Genomic DNA, 25054 nt, shown 5'->3' on the forward strand with positions numbered 1-25054 from the left:
TTCTACAAGACATTGTACAACGACTATAACAACGAAGTTGATAAGACTCTTAATCCTATAAACTATCTCCGAAACTCCGATCAACTGTCACTGCGCACAGATGATATTGATCTCTTTGCTAGGCCAATAAGCTGGGAAGAGATTGAAGAGGCTATCTTGAGTCTAGCTGCCGGCAAAGCCATGGGGTCCGATCAGATCCCCCTCGAATTTTATCGGACGTTCAGACATCTGCTGAAGACAGAATTATTAAAAATTTTTAATGCAGCATTTCAAGATAACCCTCCTGATTCCTGGTCGACTGCTATCATAGTTGTTTTTGTAAAAAAGAACAAGGACCCAAAGGAACTTGGTTCGTATCGCCCCATTTCCCTCATCACGGCAGACAGTAAGATATATTCCAAAATTCTTGCCAATAGGTTAAATAATGTCATGGCTGGTCTGGTTTCTCATATTCAACACGGGTTTATCAAACATAGGCATACTACAGATCACGTTAAACGTGTTATTGCACTGTTGGATTGGGCCCAAGCGAAGGAATCCCCAGTCGGAGTGATCCTACTCGATGCTGAAAAAGCGTTTGACAGAGTAGACTGGGGGTTCCTTTGGTCGGTGTTAGAATGGAAGGGTTTTCCATCACAATTTATTAAGGCTGTACAGTCACTTTATTTCAAAGCAAAAGGAGTAATAAGACTAGGTACTGATACTTCCAGACCATTTTCTATCACTAGGGGGACCAGACAAGGGTGCCCCTGCTCTCCACTTTTATTTGCACTTTATTTAGAACCTTATTTGAACAGATTAATTGCAGAACCTGGTATTCCCCCAATCCGACTCCATGAAATAGATCACAAAGTCTTAGCATACGCAGACGACGTGGCCATCGTAACCCCTGACTCATCCACTGCTTTACCTAAAATAATCGAAGTTGCTAGTGAATTTGGCAAATTTTCTGGCTATAAATTGAATGTTTCAAAAACCCAAATCATACATTCTAAAACAGGTACACCCACTGATCTCCCAATTAATTCTACCGCTATATACCTTGGGGTAACTTTATCTCCCAAAATAGACGACATCGTTGGATTAAATTTGGACCCTCTACTTTTATCTATCAATAGGACCTTGGAACGGTTAAACAATTTGCATTTATCTTTATTCGGACGGACCAATGTCATTAAGATGCTAATTTTCCCAAAATTTCTTTATTTTTTTCGTACTATTCCTCTATTTTTTTCTATGTCTCTTTTCAATAAAATAGATAGGATGTTGTCTAGATTTTTATGGGGGTATCGTCGATCTAGAAGATCCCTTAAGTGGTGTACTCTTCCGCAAGGACGTGCGGGGTTAGGATTTCCGAATTTCCGAATTTATTATTGGGCCATTACTCTTAAAACTATTAAAGTTTTATTATTCCACGATCATGCCAACGAAACCTGTAAGGCCCCATCTATTTTTGAAATGCTTATGGGTGATCATGCGCGTCAATCACTACTGATTTTTACGGAGCCGAGCTATTATAAAAAAACGAAATTCAAGATCTTTTTCTCTGCTTTTCTGGCTTGGAGACAGATGAATAAAGTTTTACGGATTATTCCTAAATATAATTTCTACACACCTATATGCTGTAACATTCCAACTTCTGGGATTCCTCAAAGCACCCCTATTTCTCGACTTCGTCTGGGACCGATTCACTCAATAGGGCAAATGTACTTAGGTGGGACTTTAATGTCATTCTCCGAACTTCAAAACACATTTGGTCTTTCTAGAAATGATTTTTTTAAGTATCTACAAATTCGTAGCTTTTTGGAAAAAAAAAATCTTCTTTATAGTGATGTTATGGAGTCTAATGATGTCTTGGAGAGTGGTAGGAAGGATGCCCGTATTGGTACACTATATCAGCTAATGATTAACAGGCTGCACGATGACCTCGTTCAACAAGCCCAGAAGTGGGAGAGGAAATTGTCTATAGAAGGGATTGATTTGGCAAGGGCATTTGAGATTAGTAATACAGTATTAATTAATAGCTCTCTTAAAAGCCAACACTATATGGCCTCTTTGGATTTGTATTACACACCTGCTAAACTTGCTAAATGGAACGCTACGAAAGGTATCAACTGTAGCCGGTGTGGGATTTTAGCAGCTGACTCATGTCATATGTTTTTTAGTTGTCCTAAACTTACTGTATATAAAAATAAGATAGAGAATTTTTTGACTAATCTGCTTGATGTTAATATCAAATTATGCCCTTCTGTCACTATTTTTGGTTTATATTTTCCATCCGAGAGTTTATCTGTTGATCAAGAGCTTTTTTTTTTCATTGGAATGTCTATCTATCGTTTCTGTATAACCTCAAGATGGCTAGACGCTGATCCACCATCATTTGAACAATGGTTAGGCAAGCTGCTAGATACGTATCGAATGGACAATGCAGTCTATAAATTGAAAGGACGAAGAAAAAAGTCATTTGCTAGGAAGTTATGGTTTCCTATCGATAATTGGATTTAATTTAACCATGATTATATCTTCAGGAAATTGTATTTGAGTTATATGTTTTGAACTTTGCTATTGAGTGTCATTGCCTTTTTTTTGCTGTATCTTGTTACATCCCTGTATTTGTTTTGCCTCAGCCACTGAAAAAATAAAAAAATATAAAAAAAAAAAAAGAGAAGCGAGACATAGGTATGAGGGGTGGCTTCCACCAGGGTCTTATAAATCCGATGAATGTCTTTTCCTCCGAGATGTAGAAGGAGTGCCCTGCGCCTTTCTCTCGCTGTACCAGCTCCCTCAAAGTAGAACTGCAGCCTCTCCGTCCAGTCTTTCCATCGTGGGGCTAGGGATGCTGGAGCCCCGTCGACGACAAACGGCTCGATGGGCGGAATGGTCGCCATGGCGGAGAGAGAGACGGCCAACCGATGCTGTGTGGGGATGCAGGGGCGGGCAAAGTAGGCTTGGTGCTCCTCCCTGAATGAATTGCCCCACGGGCCGTCGGTGGAACGCTGTGTTCTGCCCTGCTGGAGTAGGCTCTGCTGCAGGCCTCAGGGGCGTGTTCCTTTATGCTCGGATGGAGTCGCTGGGAATGGGTGGGCCTAGCGCGCGTAGGACTGCGCAGGTACCTGGTTCAACTGGGTCTGGCCCCCCTCGCAGATGCTCCTCTCGCCATGTGTTCGCCGCCGCAGGGTCCGCCTGGGATGAATTCCGGTGCGTGCCGTCATTCGCACGTGGGGCAGACAGCCTCGCACCGAGGTGCGGCGTGCGGGGCCCGCCTGGGCCGGGGGCGTGAAGCATGCAGCTGCAGAGCAGATCAAATGGTGCTCCAGGGCACAACATGGGCTCGAATAGCCCTCGTCGCCATTGTCGGGCCCTCACCGCTATGTGCGCAGCACCATACGCATAAGCGCAATAACTGGACCCGGGACACTGTTCTTGCTTTCCGCGTGGTCCGGACTAACTCCGGGGCCACGCCTCCTTTATTATATAGTTCGCGCGGCGTGACGTATCACGCCCGCGCTAGCGCACGGCTACGTGCGCAACCACTAGACTGCACACAGGCAGTCTCTGAACATTACAACCCCCTACCCTGAAAAGCTTGCTCACCCTCCATGCAGTATTGCACCTGTGTTATAACAACGAGGAGAGCCCAGAGTGCACACAGCATTACCAGTAGTGCTGTGAGAATGTTTAATATTAGGCACATACAGCAAGGTCAAATGGTGTGACTTTTGTGACGTCAGCCGTGCTCTCAGATTGTTTTCTGAGACCTGATAATGCTACCTCCGTTGGCCACATGGTGTTGGGTGGCATGCAAACCCTCGTACACAGATCTGCCCCTCGATTCAAAACTCAAGGCGCCGACATTTAAAGCTCTGTCCTGGGAACTTCGAGGGGCTGGATGTTCAGATCAGCAGATTGCATCTTCCAGCCCTTCTGATGAAATAATGTATTTTAATGTTTTTTTAATTGTATTATACAATCAAATAAAGTTTAAAAATGAAGGAATAAAATGTCTTATCTGTTGGACAACAACCTCAAATTCATTGCAGACACTAATGTGGGCAGCAGACTGTCCGAGTCGCTGAAAGTAATGCTTAACGCATCTCTTTCAAGCTCTGGTTTGATCAGCCGTTTTACATGGAACTCCTTCCTATCAGTGAAACCCTGGGGCGCTTCCTCCGTTGACACGAGCACTCGTACACGCTTCGCAACACAACGATGCATAATTACATATTGATATTCGCAGTTACACAAGTAGCTACAGAATGTTATTGTCCTGCACAAAATCGTGGCAAAGCTGATGTAACTCTGCCATCTACAGGTACAGTGTGGTACAGGCACGTCGTACTGAACGAAGTGTTGACTGTCAATAATGCAATTCTTTCTAACAGGTATACGTCTTTAGCACGCTATAAACCATAATTAAACAGTTGCAAACATTAACAAACTTAGTATAAGTGGATACAGAAGAACTGTAAAAAAGACTTACGGTACAGAGTGAGTGTAAAGAAATAAATGAGGACGCTCATAAACCACACCATTGAGGCTAAATCTATTCAAGGAATTTCATGTTGTGGTTTCAAAGATTTCTGGAAATGGTGAACTTTGGTTTATGTTTTTTATTACTGGCCGACAAATCCACTGCATTGAAAACTGGATTATTAATTAGGAGACAGAGCAATGTACGAGCACACGGACTAAGTAGTATAAGTGTGAGCCAGAACAAGTAAAGGTCGTCACTCTTTTTTTCGGAAAAAAAATCAAATTTAATGTTTTTTTTCGTATTTTCAAAGGTTTTAGTGATGCTGGACTCTTGCCATACTTTAGAGTCACGTACAGTACAAATGAATCAGAGATCCATAAAGCTACAAATGAGGGTACAACCAACACATGTTTCGCACCCTTGGATTGGCCATCTGGCCCGGGGCTTCCTCAGGGCGTGATTCTATAAGATATGATCTCAGGTAGTATACCTTTCACTGGTGCTTCGAGAGAAATCTAAAATTGGAATCGGAAACGTCCGACCGACCCTGGTGACACGCCAATACCCGACGTTTCGGATTCCAATTTTAGATTTCTCTCGAAGAACCACTGAAAGGGATACTCCCTGAGATCATACCTTATAGAATCACTCCCTGAGGAAGTCCCGGGCCCCACAACAAACTGATAAATACATGGTGGCTGTAAGAAAGTGTGTTTTTGATTGAGGGAGTGAAGCCCTTCTCAAGCAACAACCACAATCTCTGTCATGGTGAACCAAAAAAAATCTCTAAATTAACCTGTGCTAAACCCCCTGGTACCTTGGCACACAAGCAGTCAGGCGGACGGCGTCATGTCACGCTGGGCATGTGCTCAGGATGGCCGGGGGCCGTTCGAACGCCGCCGATTCCCCAGCGCGGCGCAAATTCTGCACCTGCACTGGAGAATTAATTAGTGGGCGGAGTTCAGACGGACCCCGGCTGTCCTGAGCACACGCCCAGCATAACATTGGACGTCCTGAGCACGCAAGGGGTTACTCCCCTAATATATCAAGCACCGTGGCGAAATTCTCGCCGCAGGGAAGGGGTTAACTTAAAGGCACTGTGTTAAGTACTTTTGCAGTACACAAATAGTACTAAAGTAAAAACACAACACAAGACAAATCCCACACCAATTTACAAAAATAGAGAAAATTGAATGTTTAAAATGGGATTCCTGGTTGGCTGAGGTATGCACCCAGGTCAGCCAGGAACCAGCACTCTACTCAGGGACAGGGTAAGCTAGGTACACACTAAAAGATAACCTGTACTCACCCTCTGGTGGATTGGCTCAGAGCAGTCAGGCTTATCTAAAGAGGCAATGTGTAAAGTGTTTGTGCAGCACACACATAGTAGCACAATCAATACACCACAAAAAGACTCCACATGTAATATTTTGTGCTTACTTGTTTCTTGTTGTCTTCTTTTTCTTTTCTTAGAAGTTCTTGTTTCTTCCTTACAGATGTCTTCATTGTACTGTTTAGAAAACGCTTTTTTCCTCTTCATAGTTGATTCCTTCTTATGGTTACCTCTTCTTCTGTAAATTGTGGTACTTGCCACTGTAGTTTCATTATTTTTTTTGCGCCATATCCAGGTCCACTTTTAAATCGGGTACCTGAGATTTGCTTGTAGCTGTAGGTTCTTCGTCACCTGGTCGCCAAAATATGTAATGATGAAGGTCCAACATTCTAATGAGTCAGAGAACAGGCACTGGCAGAGAAGGGCTAGTAAAACACCTTACAGTATAATATGCAGGATTCTGATCAAAACAAGACCAACACAACAAAAATCCAATGTAAAGAAGTCAAGATATGAATCTTTAAAGAATAAAAAGAGCTCTGTCGATTAGAAGCAAAAAGTGCCAATGGGGGTTATCTGGACGTGCTGACCATGGACATAAACACAAGTAAAGGATGACCGGATGCAGCACAGGCCACCTACAGGGACCCACTTGGGCCCCCTGAGCACAGTACCTTGAATCCTGGGGTGTTGTCTGACTGGCGAGGCTTTGCATCATCCAGCGTTGGTTCAAAGAGGCTGTGTGGTGAGGCTTTACATTGTCTTTTTGCACAGCTGTCAGCTGTGCGGCAAGGCTTTTGTCCTCTGGCGTCTCTTCCGAGAGGCTGAGCAGTGCGGCTTTGCCAGGCTTTGCTTCATCCGGCGTTGGTTCCTAGGAGATGAAAGCTGTATGGCAAGGCTTTGCGGGGCTTCACGTTGCTTTTCCTCAGTTCCGATGGTGCAAGCATCTGGGTCCACTTCCAGTGTACCAGGCACAGGAGCAGAGGTAGAAACTTTGATCTCCCCAAGTCTGAAGCAACAGGAGGCAATCCAACAAGCCCGTGGAGATCACTTAGAGGGAAGGCAGAGTCCAGCTCTCCTTCAGCAGACTTGGAGAGCAGCAGGCCAACACAAGAGAAAATCAGGCCTTCCAAGTCTGCAGTCCAAAGATGAGTCCTTAAAGCATCACAGCATGAGTGTCTCATTTTAAACAGGTTCGAGGACCAGTACTGATACCCAAAAGTGCCTTTAATGTTGGGGGGGTGACTTTATTGCAGGTCTCAGAAGTGCACAAGTATCCTTTTAAATCCAGTCCTGTTGTCTGCCAGGCAATCTGTGAGGAGTAAACAGCTCCCTGTTTGGGGTCAGGACACAGACTATTCAAGTGAAGTGTTATCCCCTCCCTTCCATCCTGCCCAGGCAAGGCCATCAGGATGCAGATGTATGTGGATGGGTACTCAGACAAACCTATCCCTCTTGTGGCTGTCTATAGTGAATGCACAGCGTGTGGTAGTCACCCACCCCAGATGTGTGTTGGAGACAGACTGTCAGTTACACCGGGGGGAACGTGCATTGAAATGTCCACTTTCTAAAAGTGGCATTCCTAAAACAGTAATGTTAAATCCACCATCGCAGTAAGTAGGATTTATAATTACCATCCAAACATATAAAAGATGAAAATCCACTCCTCTCTGACCAGGAATTACAGCTTAAAAGTGTATTAAGAAATTCCCAATTGCAGCCTATGGGAGGAGTAGGCCACACAGTAGTGAGAAACGAATAGGCTGCTTTTTGTGCACGGTCAACCCAGATTGTTTGCTTTTGCTGGTCCCTATTCGTGTTAATGGCTTTAGAACTCTGTACATTTCACCCCTGCTAATCAGTGGTAGAATGCCAATGGTCCCCCATTACACATTAAATTGTCATACTCCTGTCAGGTTTAACTTGCCTATAAATAGGCAACCAGATGGTGGATCTGCCCTTTACCTACAAACAGTTGCCATTCAACTGAGATACCAACGCAGGATCATTTAATGAAGCCTCATTTATGACCACGGGATCAACCTCAGTCTCTAGATATCCTACTTGGATCTCTGCTTATTCTGAGAAATTGTGAATCAAGCATTCCTGTACTTCTCCACCATTTGACTGTCCATATCTACTTCCCCAGTCCTGAAGAAGACCCGCCGTGACGCATGACAATCTGCGCTTACATTTGGGTTGAAACGTCACCACTATCCTTGTTCATGTCCTAGCAGTTTCCTTAACCCGATCCTTAAACTCACCTTTGGTCTTGTGAATTCATGCATTGTAATTTGATATAGGACTGAACCAACAAATTAGATCCATCCTTGTATACCACCTGTATATGTCATGTATATAGCTCACTATTGATTTCACTTTGTCACTTTTGTGCACTTATTTCCACAAGAGTCACTATTTTATTTTGCTAATATGAAAATGTGCTTGTGTCAGCCATATATATACAAGATAACGAGTAAACTTTGTTTTCTCCAATTAACGTTTTTATTCCTTGGTGATTTCATACTGTACAAGTGTTCTCTCAAATTCATTTGATTAGATGCTTTCTGAATTTATCTGTTGCATCGTATTAACTACTTGGAACACAGCAATTGCATTACCCAACAGAACCAACTGTCTACTATAGTACCAATACCCAGGTTCTGAGGGACACAGGGTTACCCCATTATCTTTAATAGACTTTTAGAAAGTGGACATTTCTCAATTTCTCGATGTGCTTTGCGGGCCTGTCTCTAATAAACGTCTGGGCTGGGTGACAGCTACACTTTGTGTCCAACACACAGGAAGGACAGGTGTGTCTGAGTACCCAGCTACATATATCTGCATTCCAATGACCTTGCCTAGGGAGGATCGAAGGGAAGGGGCTAACACTTTACATGAATAGTCTCTTTCCTGTCCCACACGAAGGACCGATTACCCCCAAAGATAGCCTGGCAGACAGGGCTGGGTTGAAAGGGATAATTGTGCACTTCAGAGAGCTACTTTGAAATCACCCTCACATCAAAGACTTATTTGGGTAGAAGTACTGGGTCTCTGACCCCATGAAATCAAACACTACTGGACATGTAACTAAGCTGTGCCAGAAGAACTGCTGTGCTTCTTAAAAGACTCAAGTGGCTACTGATCTGGAAGGCCTACTTTTCTGTTTGTTGCCCTGCTTTGCTCCCTGACACTCTTGAAAGAGCGCTGGACTCTGCCTTCACTCCAAGTGATCTCCAAGGACATGTTGGCTAGCCTCCTGTTGCTTGAGACTCAGGGATATGAAAGTCTCCATCCCTGCTCATGTGCCTGGCTCACTGGAATTGGCCCAGATACTTGCAGCATGGATTTAGACGCATCTGATGTCTGCGTGTAGCAGAAAGGGAGCATCGATCCAGTTGCGGCAGTAAAATCGGCACATCACCTCTGAACGAGTGTTTTGTCTCCAGAGATCAATGCATCGGGCAGCATATTACCGCTGCTGCCGCTTCCTGAGATTAACACATCCCCTCACTGTTTGATAGTCTCCTGCGCATCGCGACGCCTCTCAACTCTGGCACCCATCTTCAGAACTGAAACATCACCTTCACTTCGCAGAGAGGATTGACGCATCCTGCACCTGTGGGCCTCTTCATTGATGCACCTCGCTATTTGTGACCAATAAAAGTACTTTGTTTGCCGGGGCCTGCGTGGGTCCTGTAGCCAATCGTTCAGGCTGAACTTTGGCCTTCCCCAGTCCAGCACGACCTAAAGTAATCTTTTTAGCGCTACTTGCTTCTAAGCGCTTTACTGCATTTATGCCTTTAAAATTAAACATCTCCACTTCTACACATTGGATTTTTGTCTTTTTGATATTGTTTAGTTAATAATATAATAATCTATTGTTCTAAACCTGTGTGGAGTCTTTTTGTGATGTATTCATTTTGTTACAGTGTGTGTTGCACTAATACTTTACACATTGCCTCTTTAGATAAGCCTGACTGCTCTGTGCAAAACTCCCAGAGGAGGAGCACAGGTTATCTTTTAGTGTGTATCCAGCTTACTCTGACTAGAGTGGTGGATCCTACCTGGATTGGGTGCATTACCTCAGCCAACCAAGAAACCCATTTTTAACAATCCCATTGCTTTCTAACTGATTTAATACCAAACTAAGCGGTCTGACACAATGTGAATGCAGATGGGAATTACATTCTTGGGCTTACATTATTAGATGGAGAAATACGATCATGTGAAATTTATTATCTATAGAGGTCAGTCTGAGATTGTTAATCTTAAAAAGCTATTTGAGCCTGTATGACTCAACAGTCTCAACAATACAAGCTTGTATGTCCCTTATTAGGCTATGCAGTTTTCAACTATGCTTTCCCCAGCACCCAGTGCCAAAAGATGAGTAAATGCTTACTCCATTATAGGCTGACCCTGATAGACTATTCCTTGTCTCCTGGGAGTTTTAATAATGCTTAATTGATAGCCAGCTAGAAACATTCACGAAAAAATAAAATTCCACAATGAACTATGAAATGTCAAGTCAATCATAGGTTAGCATTTTCTACCTTAAAAAAGAAAATGGTATGACTAGTCACTGAGATGTTCTCCTCAATATGCTATACTGGCCAAGTACCAGTCAGGAGATACCAACTTGCTGACCTATTGAATGTCCTAAGCCTTCAATAGGTAGGTCATGAGATTTTCCTGAACTTCACATAACCTGATTTTGGAATTTGATAAAATAGTTTTCTACCTTTCATTGAAGACTATGCAAAGAGCAAACATAAATTAATATTTGTTCCCTACTAATCCATCGTCCTTTGAGGTCCCACTAGCATCAATTATTGGGCCTCACCTTACAATCCGAATATGGGACTTCTTGGTACTTAGCTATGAAACCTAGGCTTAACTCATCATCAATATGCTGATAAAATACAGCTTTGAAGCTCTTCATCTCTTCTTCAGGATGCAAATCCATTCAGTCCCAAAAAAATGTTTTAAACAATTTCCAATTGTGTATGATGGAACATAACCTTGTCCTAAGCTCTTCATCAACTGAATTTGTTCTGATAACCTAAAATATACTCTCTCCATAATGGACATTTGCTAGCTTTGCTTGTCCCCCAGGTTTAACCTCAGACAATATACAAAGTCTTGAGCTTCATATCAAATCATTGGCTATGGGGTAATAAAATCAGATAATACTGCTAAAAACCTCAAGTTGTCTATTCCTATTCTAGAGTTTAAGACTGTGATGTAGCCACTACTTCTGTAAAAATTAACTACAGTAGGGGGCGCTAGAGGGCGCACTAGCTAATGGCCGCACTCTAGTGAGGCTCTGGCCGCCTGGTCAGTACTATCCTGCTTTTCTCCTGACTGCCTGCAAGGTTTTGCCTGAAAATCACAGCGAGTGTGAGCCTGCATGCCCTGTGGCTCCAGTCCAAATTTGGGGACGATCCGACATTCGGCGCGGAACTTAGCCGACCAAGGACTTTGGCCGGAACATACTGCGGAGGAGGGGCAGAGCGGGAGCCTGCGCGCCGAGCCACGCGAGGTCGGGGCTGTCCACGAGGCAGATAGGCCTCAGGAGCGGAGGAGCTTGCCCTGGCGGTGCAGAACCTGCTGGAGATCGGAGACTGGCGGGGCGGTGAGTCTTCCCCCTCCCCTGACCGCGACTGCGAGTGGTGGTGCTGACCGACGATCCTGAACCCTGCAGGGACTGTAGTCGGTGCCGCAGGCTGCCTCCTGAGCTGAGAGGTGATTGTCTGGGACCCCGGCCTCTTACAGCGGACTGCCGGCGGGGCCCCTGTTCTATCTGAGGAATAACTGCTTCTGGAGTCTGGGGGCCGGGAGGCGTCTGAAGACCACTAGGGGCCACAGGCTGTGGTCGGTTTACGAGAGCTGCTGTCCGGTGGTGGCGCGCTGGACATTCCTTCCCCCTGCCCCTCCCCACCGCCACCCAGGGCTCCTCGAGCGCGGACCTTGCTCGCTCCTCTCCGGCACGTTACTGCCCACTACCCACAGAGAGTAGCCAGCGGGGGCAACGGTCCCTCTCGCTGGCGATATTTACTGCCTTTGGTCACTGAAGTTGGGACGCACTGAGGAGGGGGTGACGCTCTGCCGCTGCTGACCTGCTTCTTCAGTGGAAGGCATTGCCATCGGCGCGAACACTGCGCAGGGAGGCACGAATGCACAAAGGATTGGTGAAGAGCAGTGAGCGCCACATTGATCGCCTCTCGCTGGGCGTCTCAGGCCCCTACAGGCGTAGCAATATGGGGAAGAACGACAATAAACAATCTAAGCACTCTTTTGAACCTGCCCCCCCCCAAGAAACAGCTACGTGGCGCAAATGGCGCTGGCGCGGCCCACGAACCATCGGGCAATGAGCCCCCCTCCACGTCCATGGCCCCCGAGATGCGAATAATGCTGGAGGAGATGAGGCAGGGCTTCGCCACAATAGTGGACAAGGTGGACCGCCTATCCTCCAGGATGGATGGGGTCGTGCAGAAACTGGAGGTCCATGAAGAACGGCTGACGGAAGCAGAGAGGCGTATTTCTGCCTCGGAGGACTCCGCGGCAACTCACGACGCGCGCCTCTCCAGAATGGACAATATCCTGCGGGTGATATCGGCAAAGAACGAGGAGTTGGAGGCGAGGAGTAGACGCAATAACATTCGCGTCACGGGTGTACCGGAGTCCACCAACACTGGTCGCATGGAGGAATATGTAGAGAAAATCCTAGTTACTGCAGTGGGCAGGGAGGCCTTCTCTGGTCAATTTATTGTCGAGAGAGCGCATCGATCTCTGGGTCCGGTGCCCAAGCCAGGGGCGCAGCCGCGGCCTATCATCGCCCGCTTGCTTAACTACCGCGATCGCGACGCGGCACTACGAGCAGCTCGGATGAATCACAACTTGTCTTGCGATGGTGTGCCCTTTTCAGTGTATCCGGACTTTACGCCTTTGGTGCAGGACCAGCGGAAGAAGTTTATGGACGTAAAGAAAAAGTTAAGAGACATGCAGGTGGATTACGCACTCCTGTACCCGGCGCGCTTAAGGGTGACCCATCAGGGCAAACAACACTTTTTCATTAATCCACAGCAGGTGGAAGACTACATCAAGAGACTCCGGGCTGCTAGGAGAGACAGACGAAATGCGGAAAATGGAGATGCGGACAGAGACCCAGAGGAGCAAGCTGCAGACTGAAAGTGCCTCTTTGGTGCTAGTTGGCTGACCTCCCGTTGTTGTATTAACATTCGGTTTGGATCCTATGGCCTGTTGTAGCCCTGGTTGTCCTGTTCTGGGCCGAGACACTGAATTGTGCTGGCTTCACTGTTTGGACTGGTTGTGGAGTGGCGGACAGGTCGTATGCTACACACCAGGGACGTGATTGGTATTGACATGTCCGGGAACCAGAGGATATCTGCGGTGGTGAGAGCAGCGACAGGGACATGGACGGCTCGATTGTCTTGGCTGGCATCTTCTCCAATTGGGGAGGTTGCCGGGAGGGACGTTAATGTGATGGACAGGCACTGACCTGCAGGGGTAATGTATACCAGGCACCACCCCCCCTTCTCTGACTGTTCCCGTATGACCTGTGCGGGGCGGGAAGGGATTGTAGGGGTGTATTGGTGTGTACCTCTGATGCCCCCAGAAGGGGATTCCCCACACAGTTCTTTGTTTCTTGAATGCAGGGATCGGGTTGGAGGGGGGGACTACAGTACTGGCAAGTTTGGGTTGCTTCAGTGGGAGGGGGGAGGACTTAGTGCGTGGGGGTTGGGGTGTTGCATATGGGGGGTAGGGGGGTGTTTGACTGTTGGGAGATGCGTTGTTGAGTCTAGCGGCGGCTTTGCGGGAGATATTCATGGCATGTATGTAGAGTACATTGATAGCGTGTGTGTAAGCATTACTGGATGGATGGGGCGGGTGGCCCGAACAGCAGACAGATTTGTGTATGGTAGGTTCAGATCGGGGGCTGGAGCACCGGCCGTGGGCTTTTTTCAGGAATATGATGATGAGCATGGGTGATGTCGCAATGGGTAAGGTTTCGATAATGTCCTGGAATGTTCGGGGCCTTAACGACCCCAGGAAATGCAGAAATGTAATTGCATATTTGGATAGGCATCATGTGCAAATAGCGATGCTTCAGGAAACTCACCTGAACCCACGCAGTGCCCCTAAGTTTGCAAGTAGATGGGCAACCGTGAGGGAGTTTTCCTCATATTCCACTTACTCGAGGGGTACTGTTATTCTGGTCCATAAAGCGTTGCATTTCCAAAAACTGGGGGCGAGGGTGGATACTGAGGGCCGGTATGTGATCCTGTGGGGCAGGCTGGGCACTGAGGTGATCATGCTTGTTAACTGTTACGCGCCCAATATTGACACACCTGGTTTCTTCCTATCGTTGTGGGGGCATGTGCTGGGGATCGGGGCTACACACATAATCTGGGGGGGGGATTTCAACCTATCACTGAATCCTGGGGTAGATAGATCGGATGGAAGTGCACAGTACAACACGAAAGCTCGGGATACTCTTCATGGTATACTGACAGAGGCTGGCCTATTGGATAGCTGGAGGCACACACACCCAACATCCAGGGAGGGCACGCATTTCACGACACATGCGCGCTCATGGGCAAGGATTGACTACTGCTTTATCTCGCGAGGCCTGGCTGGGGGCGTTGCTCAAGTGAAACACCTGCCTCGTACTTATTCAGACCATTGCCCTCTACTGGCTGTATTGGAGATGCCTGGTTATGCCAGAGTGCGTCCGCCGTGGCGACTCTTCCCCGCTGCCCTGCTTGACCCTGTCTTTAAACACGAACTTGGTGAGGAGATACAAGCTTTCTTCCCTAGAAATAAGGGGTCAGTTGAGAAGGTGGAAACAATTTGGGAGGCCTTTAAAGTGACTGTCAGGGGCGTCACGATTTCTAAGAGCTGTGGTATACTCAGGGACATAGTGCGCACGTTGACTAAACTTGAACTAGAGCTTAAAGCGCTGGAGGCTGAGATGGTTCGGAATCCTCGCCCTGACTTGGCGGAGGAGTTCAGGGCCAAACTCTCGTCCTTTGAGGAGGAAGCTGCCAGAGAGGTGAAGTTCCGTGGCAAGTACTGGACGGCTAGGCGCTACTGTGAGGGTGACCGGCCGGGTAAGGTACTTGCGGCGCTCACGAGACACCAGCGCTATGCCACCCACATATTAGAAATCAATGATAGCGAGGGCAGGTCCTATCAGGATACTAAGGACATACAGGACATCTTCCTACAGCACTACAGACGGTTATATTCCACACAACAGGAGGGCGAAGTGGAGCTCGGGAACTTCCTGGAAGACATAGCGCTTTGCTGGCTAAGTGATGGTGACAGGGCATTCCTGGGATGCCCTTTCGAACTGGACGAGATAAGGGAGGCGATCATGTCCCTCAGCAATGGCAAGGCAGCGGGGCTAGACGGCCTCTTGGCCGAATTCTACAAGTGCTACATAGAAATCATGGCGCCGGTGCTGAAGGAAGTCTTTGAAGAATCGCTTGAGGTGGGGATACTGCCGGGCTCGATGAGGGAGGTAGCGATAACCTCCCTTCTGAAACCAGGAAAGAATCCTCTTGATACCGACGCCTATAGACCCCTCTCGCTGTTAAATTGCGACGCAAAAATACTTGCTAAAGTACTGGCGACTAGGCTGTCCCTACTCATGCATACACTGGTACTTCCGGACCAGTCGGGGTTTGTCCCAGGTCGTGCCACATCGCATAACCTCCGTACCCTGTTTTCCCTTATACCCACCATAGCGCCTGAGCTACCGGTCGCTGCTGTGTTTCTGGACGCCACCAAAGCGTTCGATTCAGTGGAGTGGGGCTATCTCATGACTATCTTAGGCAGGATGGGGTTCCCTCGGATATTCATAGCTTGGGTGAAACTACTTTACACCTCCCCAGTCGCCAGGGTCATCATTAATGGGGTGCTCTCTGCCCAAATGCCAATTACAAGAGGGACCAGACAGGGCTGCCCCCTGTCGCCCCTGCTTTTTGCCCTGGCCATTGAACCACTGGCATGCAGGATCCGGCAACTGCATAAGGCCAGCGCCTTCAACTGTAACCAACGGCAAATTGGGATCTCCCTTTATGCAGACGATGTTACACTGTATGTGCGACACCCACAACAGCACCTCAACCCACTTCTGAGAGAATTTATAGTGTTTGGTGGCGTGTCCGGAGTGCACATTAACTGGCAGAAGTCGCAGTTCTTCCCCCTCACGGCCTCAGTTACCCACTTTCCATTAGACTACCCCTTAGAATGGTGTGATTCAGACCTGCGATACTTGGGCATTGTGATAACGCTCAATAAGGAGGAAACGCTTCGGCTGAATTACGGAGTGGCTATCTCGCAATTGACTGACAACGTGACCCGCTGGTTGGCCCTGCCGCTCTCCATGGCAGGCAGAGCCTCCTTGATAAAAATGGTCGTCCTTCCGCGATTCCTATACCTATTCCAGAACATTCCCTACTACACGGGCACCTATTTTTTCAAGAGGCTTCGGACTGAGCTACTTCGCCTCTTTTGGGGTGGCAAGCAGCCACGCCTTAGCTGAACTGTTTTGACACAGCCGTATGAAAGGGGCGGGTTCGATGTGCCTGATCTGGAAGTGTATTACCTCAGTGCTCAGGCGCAGCACGCCTATCACTGGGTTTGCCCCGCCCCCTTTATGCCGCAGGCAGCAGCCGAAGATTGGATAGTACATCCACTCCCGCTCAGGGGCATGATTATGGGTCTGACTAGTGATGTCGAGACACCTGCTACCACTGCCACCTGTACTATTGACTCTTGGAAGAGAGTGACTAAACTACTTGGAGCGCCCATTCTTTATTCCCCAGCGATCCCCCTTGCATACCACCCGAAGCTCTCTCTATTGCTGGAGAATGGGTTTCGATCCATGTGCAAACGCGTGCACATTACTACATGGGGTGACTTGTTCCAGGATGGGTTGTTCCGTACCAAAGATCAGATATTTCGGAACGGCCCCCCGACACCGATGGAGGTGTTTTATTATATTCGACTGCGTCAGGGGATGCTGGACATTCTCCCTAGCTTCCCAGAGGAGCCGGGGACAGTCCTGCCATTGCATGTGATGCTGGTATCGGACAGCAGGCCCTTGGTGTCAAAACTGTATGCTTCCATCCGTGGGCAGCGTCCACCGGCTCTGTCTAGAGCGCGGGTTGATTGGAACACTGAATTACCTGTCGAGCTCACAGACGAGCAGTGGAAGTATTGCTGCTCGGTCACGGCTAGCATATCCTCCAGCTGCCGATTGAAAATCATTCATTACAAGTTTATACAGAGGTATTATTACACCCCAGTCAGGAAGCTACGTTTTCACCTCTCGGAGGACGACAGGTGCGCACGCTGCCGAGCGGAAGGCGCGGGTTTCCTTCACCTGGCCTGGGAGTGTGGTGCGATACAGGCATACTGGGCGCAGGTACATGCTGCGCTCCAGGTCATGATTGCTGGCCCTCTACCTCTGGACCCGGTGGTGATGTTACTGGGGTATACAAAGGATGTACCCAAAGCGGACCGAAGGTTTGTTGATATCGCGATGCTGCTGGCTAAGAGGAGGATCGCTTGCAGGTGGGGGAGAGGCAGGGCACCGAAGTTTAAGGAATGGCTGGACGACCTCACGTACTGCCAAGACCAACATGGCATCTATGCGGAATTGCTGCCCGCCCGCTGCAGATCCAGTGATTTTTGGTCCCCTTTGCAGGTGTACTGGTTGTCCCAGGCGGCTCACAGTGACTCCTCTGGAGATGAAGGACTGGTGACTGGCCCATGAGCGAGGGGATGTTGCATAATACACTCACCATACTACATGTCACGTGGAGGGTGGGATACCGGCCCCCCCTTGCTTATAGGTTTGCGGTAGGTTTGATGCTGAGGTGACACTGGGTGCTCTGGGACACTTGCATGTCATGTGCTGCTACGTACAGAACACACTTTACTGACCCTCCTGATGCCCGTCTACAGAGGTTCGACAAGGGGTGGACATACACAGTGGATCCTGAGACTGTGCATCGGTGGGGATGGCATTTACATGCTTGAGTACTGTGCGCCCCCGTTCTGACACATTACACTCCTGTTGCCTATACACTGGTTGCTTGCTGGGGGGACAGGTGAGGCTACCTTTACTTGACTCAATTATGGCTCAATGCTCCACACGGTGACGTCACTGGCTGACTGATATGGGATGAGATAGCTGTGGGACAGGGGGGATCAATGGCACCCTCTATCCTTGATTGGCACTTCACATGTATGTGAGGATACTGACGGCTCCTTATTCCTTATGTCCGTGCTTGTGTACGGGGTGTGCTCTACTCTGGGTCTCCTTACACTGCAGATCACTGGGGAAAGCATCAATGACAAGTCTAAATGTGATGTACTAGCCCATGCACGATTACTGCTGTTCTGCTGAATGTACCATAACTATCATGCTTTATTGAAATGCTATTGCTGTACCCGTCATGTATCTTTGTTGACCGCGACTAATAAAGGTTTAAAAAATAAAAATAAAAATTAACTACAGTAACTCTCTCCTCCTGTGTATCTGTTGTTCATTTATCCTACTCACCCTTCAATGGTCTCCTTGTTCATATGTTCAGAGGATAAATTTCCTTTGTTACGTATTTCATATTTTCTACATTGAACCTGAATATTGATTACATCATGTGCATTTGTCTAATGTAATTTTAATTTATATAGATCATTGCTTTGACTCTCCACTGTTTATTCCACAAATGTATTGCAATTGATAAATCATGTTATGTTGGACATTTGTAACTTGCAAACTACCATGCTACTCTCTAAATTTCTCTGGCACCTGCAAATCTAGTCACTCAACATAAAACCACAATATACATTAGCAAATGGATATTAGTATCTGGCATCATGACTAATTTATATTATATTTTAGGTACTATTAAGACTAATAGTTCATATGTATGTTTTCACAAAAGGTCAATTTATTTGCTAAATATTATTTTTCTATTGTTTAGAGTGAAGATGCTGATTCTTCCTCCAGTTCCAGTTCCGAAGATAAAGGGCATTAATCCAGAGCTTTTAAAGGTCAGGAGTCTTCTGCTCTAATGATTTTGCCATACCTTCTGTCACAAATGATATAACCCAGGTAGAAGCTACTTTTATGTATAAAATAATTTTTATTTATTACGATTTTGCAGAAAGGGAATATCGATGAATTGAACTCTATCATGGCCTCACACGAGATCTATAAACCGCAGTTGTACAATGATGACTTTTGGATTGAGTTCATTGACCTGGATATAGATGAACCGGATGAGAAAAGCGAAGGATCCGATACAGACAGACTTCTGAAAGAGGACCATCTGAAGTCGAACTGCCTCAGCGTTAAGGATGACGATTCTGGGAGAGCCAGTTGTTGCGAACCTGATATCCCTGAGACTGATTTCAGTGCAAGTGATACATGTGATGGAACTTCAGATATAGTTCAGTCGCAAAAGTTGAGCGAAAACGAAGATCTGATGTGCCTTGAACAGAGAGAAAATGACTACTCCCCCTCAAGTGGTATCGCCCCAGCAAGCAAACTGCTAAACAGCATCCCAGAGACTGATGAAAAGAAAGCAAGCCAGTTGTTAATTTGTGGCATGGGAAAAGAAACCCCACCTATCACCACACAGATGAGCAACCAGAGCACTAAGTCAAACATTGACTTTTATGCTTTGGTTAGCGATATTACTCCTGCGGGAAAACTTCTTCTTTCCCCAGGGCAGAAAAACAAGATTGAGAGTGAATACTGTAGAGATCCTTTTATACAGTGCCAACCTCCCTTCAATGTACACAACGCCTATGTCTGTGAGACAGATGCAGTAAACTTCTGTCCTTTATCTTCAAATCGCCAGCCAACTGGCATACAGCCAAACTTTAACGATGATGCCTATTTCACCACAGAGAGCCTTACCACTACTGCCATGAGTTCTTGTGAAACACAAGAAGTCCCTAGTGCCGAGATGCCTGTCCCAGACTACACATCCATACACATCATAAATTCTTCTCAGAGCATTGTGCTCAATGCAGCTACAATGCCAGAGAAGAATTTCATTGCTTCGTGTGGATATATGACCCCAGACCAAGTGAACAAAGTCATGCCATAAATGTTTCTCTATGTACCTAAGTGTATTTAATGGCATGGGGTTAGCTTGGGCTGTTGTGCTTAAACCAAAACAATATATACACTTTTTTGTGGTTCTTGTTGTAAAGTTTAAGCTGTTACCTGAAATTATGAAACATGCTAAAAATGTCATGACATTTCTTAAATATTAGTATATTTTAAGAGATATCTCAGAGAAAGCTTAATACGAGTGACTGTTCAGTTACTGATAGCATTAACAAAGGGCCTTATTTACAATGTGAGTTTGCCAAAGAAACATTGGCAGAAACTGTTCCTTAATTTGTTTCAGCATCCGAAGAGCTATGTAAATCAGGTTATTCGAAAAACCTACATTTATCTGGGTTTCCAGTTTGAAAAAAAAAGGACGACAGTTAATCGCAGGATTTCTGTGAGTCAGTAACTGGGCGGTACATATTTTAATTATGTAGGTGAGAAGGGTAGTTTGGGCAAGAAAAACATATATTTTGACTTACTGGCTAGAATATTTTAGATTTTAAGCATGGATATTTTATAATACACTACAAGCTGTATAGCTTTAAATAACAAGCTTCATCTTACTGAATGTAGTTACTACGATTTTATAAAGAGACGGGTTGTGCTTTAGTCGTTCAAGTCAAACAAATACATGCAGATAGTTTTCTATAGATCCAATTTTATACATCCTTGGATGCACAAGGGTAAACCAGTCAGTTTCTGTAAAATGATAACTAACATTATCAAAACATGCACATCATATCTGTAACATATATTTACATTCTGAATGTTTTTTATAGCAACCTTCAGGATAAGAAATTCATATTTATCAACTAAAGAATCTGTCACTCATGAATTCTCCTCAATAATAGTAGCACAAAGTTTAATAAGAATAACATCTACAATGTGATTTGGACACCACCCACTTTCAGGCAGTTTCTTTTTAAGTGAGATGATGTGAATGAAATTGTATTTGAATGTTAAGGAGGACATGTAATACATATTTTGAAAATAAAAATAGAAAGTTAGTGGGACTTGGTATTTGAGTAAATGTTTATTGTTGTTCAGTAGTATGTTTTTACAACCAGAAAAAAGAAACGTATGATTCCCAATATTTGTGCTTGTAGCTAGACATTTAAAAGTACAAATACAGGAATTTGGATGTTTGTGGGAAGTAATTTTTCATTCAAATAATTATTGCTATGCTTAGAAAGAGACGTTTCTAAACTTATTATTTCTACAATTTTTACAGACAATTTCAAGCAACTGTAAAGGAAGGATTGTATTTCTGTTGCCCTTGGAGAATTTTCTCGGAGTGGTTTGAAATGACTTTAAACATTTAGCATGTCACTTCGTTCTGATTAATTGTCAAATTGCTGCAAACAATATAAGCTATATTTTCAGTTTTCTGTTCGATTTTATGTATGTTGGACATTAATGCAATTATGAAGTTTATTTCAATATGGAAATGTCTCTTAATGTACTGCTATTGACTGAGAAAGTTTATATCGCCAAAAATAGTTAAATACCTCAATCAGTCTCAGAATGTCAGTTTGGTACTTTATTGGTAATGTAAGCCATTATCCACCAATATGAATCTTTGTGTCTCTAAGTAACTTTCCTATGTCTGTGTTATTCTTTCAAAAGTTAAATAAATTTATTTTCTTGGATCAATGTTGACATTACCTTTTAATGTTGACGATTAAAAAGCATGTGTTTGACACAAAGCTATGTATCCTACTACAATTTCTCAACCTACGCTGACAAAGGTTTGTACTTCAGGGATTTGAGTGATTAACAGCGAATATATACCAAAATATAGCCATCAGTAAAAGAATACTTGAAAATAGCTTTTTCCCTATTGACACAACTAAGGTTGCTTTAGCACCATATGGCCTGATAAAATTATTAACATTTTTATGCTCTTTCATCTCATACGCTGTGTCATATGTATATGGGGAGTGAATAGGCTGGCTTATAACAACGCTTGTAACAAGGAGCCAATACACGCACACTTACCTTATTTCCAGTCAGTTTTTATTCTGCACTTAATATTTCTTGTCATATAAGTAACATTTATTTGCTGGACCTTTATATTCTAACAGTTCTTTCAGTCAATACAATACAAATATTTTAAAACATCATACAGCTGCATAACTATTACAATTCAGTAATGTTTCTTACCTACTGAGAAAGGTAATCAACTTGCTTCACCAGAGATGTCCCTTCCAGGCACAAAATCAGCTGTCCACTATTGCCTTTGTCGAAATTGGAAGGAAGACGTTGAAGACCAATATCGGCACTTTAAGACCCTGAGATGCTTATCTATGGCTAGCATGGTTACCCATCCTAAGAAGCATTCAACTTCAGCCTCATGTTCTGTGTTTTAGACATACAGACGCTCAAGCCTACCATTTTGCCCTGCTCTTAGTAATAGTAGATGTTTAATCTTAAAAACATTTTTTTAAAGTGTTTAGGATTAAACACCTAAAACAAAGGAGAGATAAAAGGTGTAAGGAGCAGAGATATAATGTTTAAATATGTTTCTCTTTTTTCCAACTTTGTCAAGGCTAGATATAGAGTATTTCGTTAGAAAGGGAGGAAATGAGGCCTAGTGGTTAAAACTACAGACCTTGGAATCTGGGGACCCAGGTTTGAATCCCAGCCTCGGCGCTAGACTCAACATGTGAATCTGGGTGTTTAAACCACACTCAGAGGGCCATGGGGTAAGCAGGAGCCATTGGACCCAGCCATGAGGGTTGCAGCCTTTTAGTTCTGAGGCTCTGGGGCCCGTCCTACTTTGGATCCTGAGCAACAGGACAAAACACTCCTTCAGCTCTTGGCTTGCAGCGGTAGCATTTGACACTTTTGGAGGCCTACAGCTCCCCTTCTTATATTCCATTTGCAGACACCAAATGTGATTTACTGTCTGAGTCTTTGAAGCTTATGTTTGTGTTTTTTCTCTTTTGGAGTGCCCTCTGTCTTGCCCTTTCTCCAGACAGCAGTCCGTCACAGTAGTAGCGACTCCAAATCTGACACAAAAAAAAGGCCATAGGAGTGACTAGACATTCACACCTGGATGTCAGGCACCATGTTGTGCATAAAAAGGTTACATCAGTGCCCCAGCCTTACTCGTTATGATTCTCTAATCAGCCCCATATTTTACTAAGATTTACCCTACCTTCTTTCCAGTGACCTCTCTCTGATTCAGAGAGCGCTTTGGTGTATGCTCAAGAGCCTGGCTCTGTTCCTCAGGTGTGTTTGTGCCCCACCAGATCACAGGAATGCAGTAATCCACAAATCTGTCTGGGGATTCCTCTACCTCTTAATGCGCCTCTAGTCAGCTCTGAGTCTCCCAAAATGGCACCCAGAATGTTCCATGAATTGTACCATTCACACGCGCGCATACACCCAGTTAATGCATACAACTCGCACTTTCTGCATAGCACTACATACTAACTTGAGGTAGGCCAAAAGTGAGTTAAGAACACAGCAGCAGAACTTTACATGAGTGAGCCTGTGGGCCCCATTCGAGTTACACAAGTAAAAAAGCCTGTTCACTTGTTACAAACATTTTAGTTTTAGACAAATTCACCTCATATCGGTTTGCCAATTCAGTTAATTTCTCATGTGTCGACCTTGCCTTACGAGTCACATCCTTTGCTACAATCAGCAGCTCGTCTGGCTCATAAAGTTCCACTCTCTCTAAAGGCAAATTTCCTTCAACTATCTCGTCTACCTCTGCTTTTAACCGCATCACATCCAGCCTTTTTGCCCTTATTGCTGCCTTCAGGGTACCTCGACTAGATGCACCACTCGACTCCCCGCAATCACTACCTTGTTCTCTGCACCTATTTACTTCAGGTGTGTCCCTCAAAGCCAATCTGTTCTCAGAATCCCCATGGTCCCAGTCCTCCCTTGGCCTGTCGCTCTGAATCCCTTTAGCTGACTCCCATGTTCTCAAATCCGACCTCCACTCGGCAAAAGATTTTGGTCTCGGTTCCCTCAGATCCATCGGCCCTCTGCTGTAGCCGGTATCGGTGTACTCGATTCTACCGGCCTTGGTAATGGAACCAACCCACTCACTACACTGTTCTTTCCAAAACAGGCACTCCCTTCCATTCCTGTCTGTGATGGGTTTCAATTCCTCACCTGCTCTGGATGGTACACTGATACTATGGGACCAATGGTAACTGGCACCTTAAGAGCATCCGGCAACCTCTGAAGACTGGTACTTTCTGCATTTCCACTGTTGAGAGTTTCCCCACTACTCCAGTACTAGGTGGAGCTTGTGGTTCCCTAACTCCCTCCGTCGGGGCTGATTTCTCTCCCTCTGACTCTGGGTTGTATGAAGGGGGTCTCTCAGATAACAGCCTTTCTATCAAGCTATCATTGGTATCACTGTCATCATCCTCGGCATCCTTTTTCTGCGTGCTCCCTGTCTTGACCAACAGTGGGAACAATTTATGCCCCTCAATTGTCTGTACCCTCCATCTCTTTTCCAATGCATCCCACCTCGCATCTTGGAATGCCCTAACTGACCTCTTCACTCTTTCCTGTCTCCTGTCCCTGTTTCTTTCTTGTGCCGCCCTAATCCACGCATGTAATGCCTCGAACTGTGTTGGTCTAGGCAGAGGTCGCAGCGCTTTCCTACTTACTGATGACAACCCACCAATACCAGCGGGCTTCACACCAACCACCCTATCACAGCTCGGCACTGTTCTGACGTCACTCGCCTCCGCTCGCAGGAGTTCCCCTCCTTTACAGTTCGACTCTCACTCACGCATACGTCCCATTCATACACTGAAATAATCACTTGTACGTCCAAGCAATCACTTCGCTGACTGTACGCCCACAGTCTTGTGTAATTGTCTACCTCAACTGACAGCTGTTTGTTAATAAAACGACCGAACAATCACCTCAACTTATAGGTTACAAGCACTCAATGTTACAGCAACCCACAACCAGAGTCAGTTACTCACGCACTCACACATTCGTTCCCACTATCTAGGTCCAGTAGGCAATCAATGGTACCTCACGATTCCCTTAGCAATGGTCGACAAACACTCTGGGTGTCTGCTACACCCGAACCGCTTAA

General features: G+C 45.6%; 1 protein-coding gene across 6 annotated transcripts in view; it reads left to right on the forward strand.

Annotated features, from left to right (window-relative positions):
• GHR (growth hormone receptor) overlaps positions 1 to 21626 on the forward strand; it is a 1047683-nt gene extending 1026057 nt beyond the window's left edge. For all 6 annotated transcript variants that reach the window (XM_086960591.1, XM_086960596.1, XM_086960593.1 and 3 more), the window contains 2 exons: positions 18833 to 18902; positions 19016 to 21626. In XM_086960591.1, coding sequence (XP_086816717.1) covers positions 18833 to 18902; positions 19016 to 19966 — 1021 coding nt within the window. In that variant the 3' untranslated portion in view covers positions 19967 to 21626. The remainder of the gene's footprint in view (positions 1 to 18832; positions 18903 to 19015) is intronic.
• Positions 21627 to 25054: the final 3428 nt, after the last annotated feature.

This window comes from Lissotriton vulgaris, chromosome 3_1 (assembly GCF_964263255.1).
Source record: "Lissotriton vulgaris chromosome 3_1, aLisVul1.2, whole genome shotgun sequence".
In the NCBI taxonomy this organism is placed as follows: domain Eukaryota; kingdom Metazoa; phylum Chordata; class Amphibia; order Caudata; family Salamandridae; genus Lissotriton; species Lissotriton vulgaris.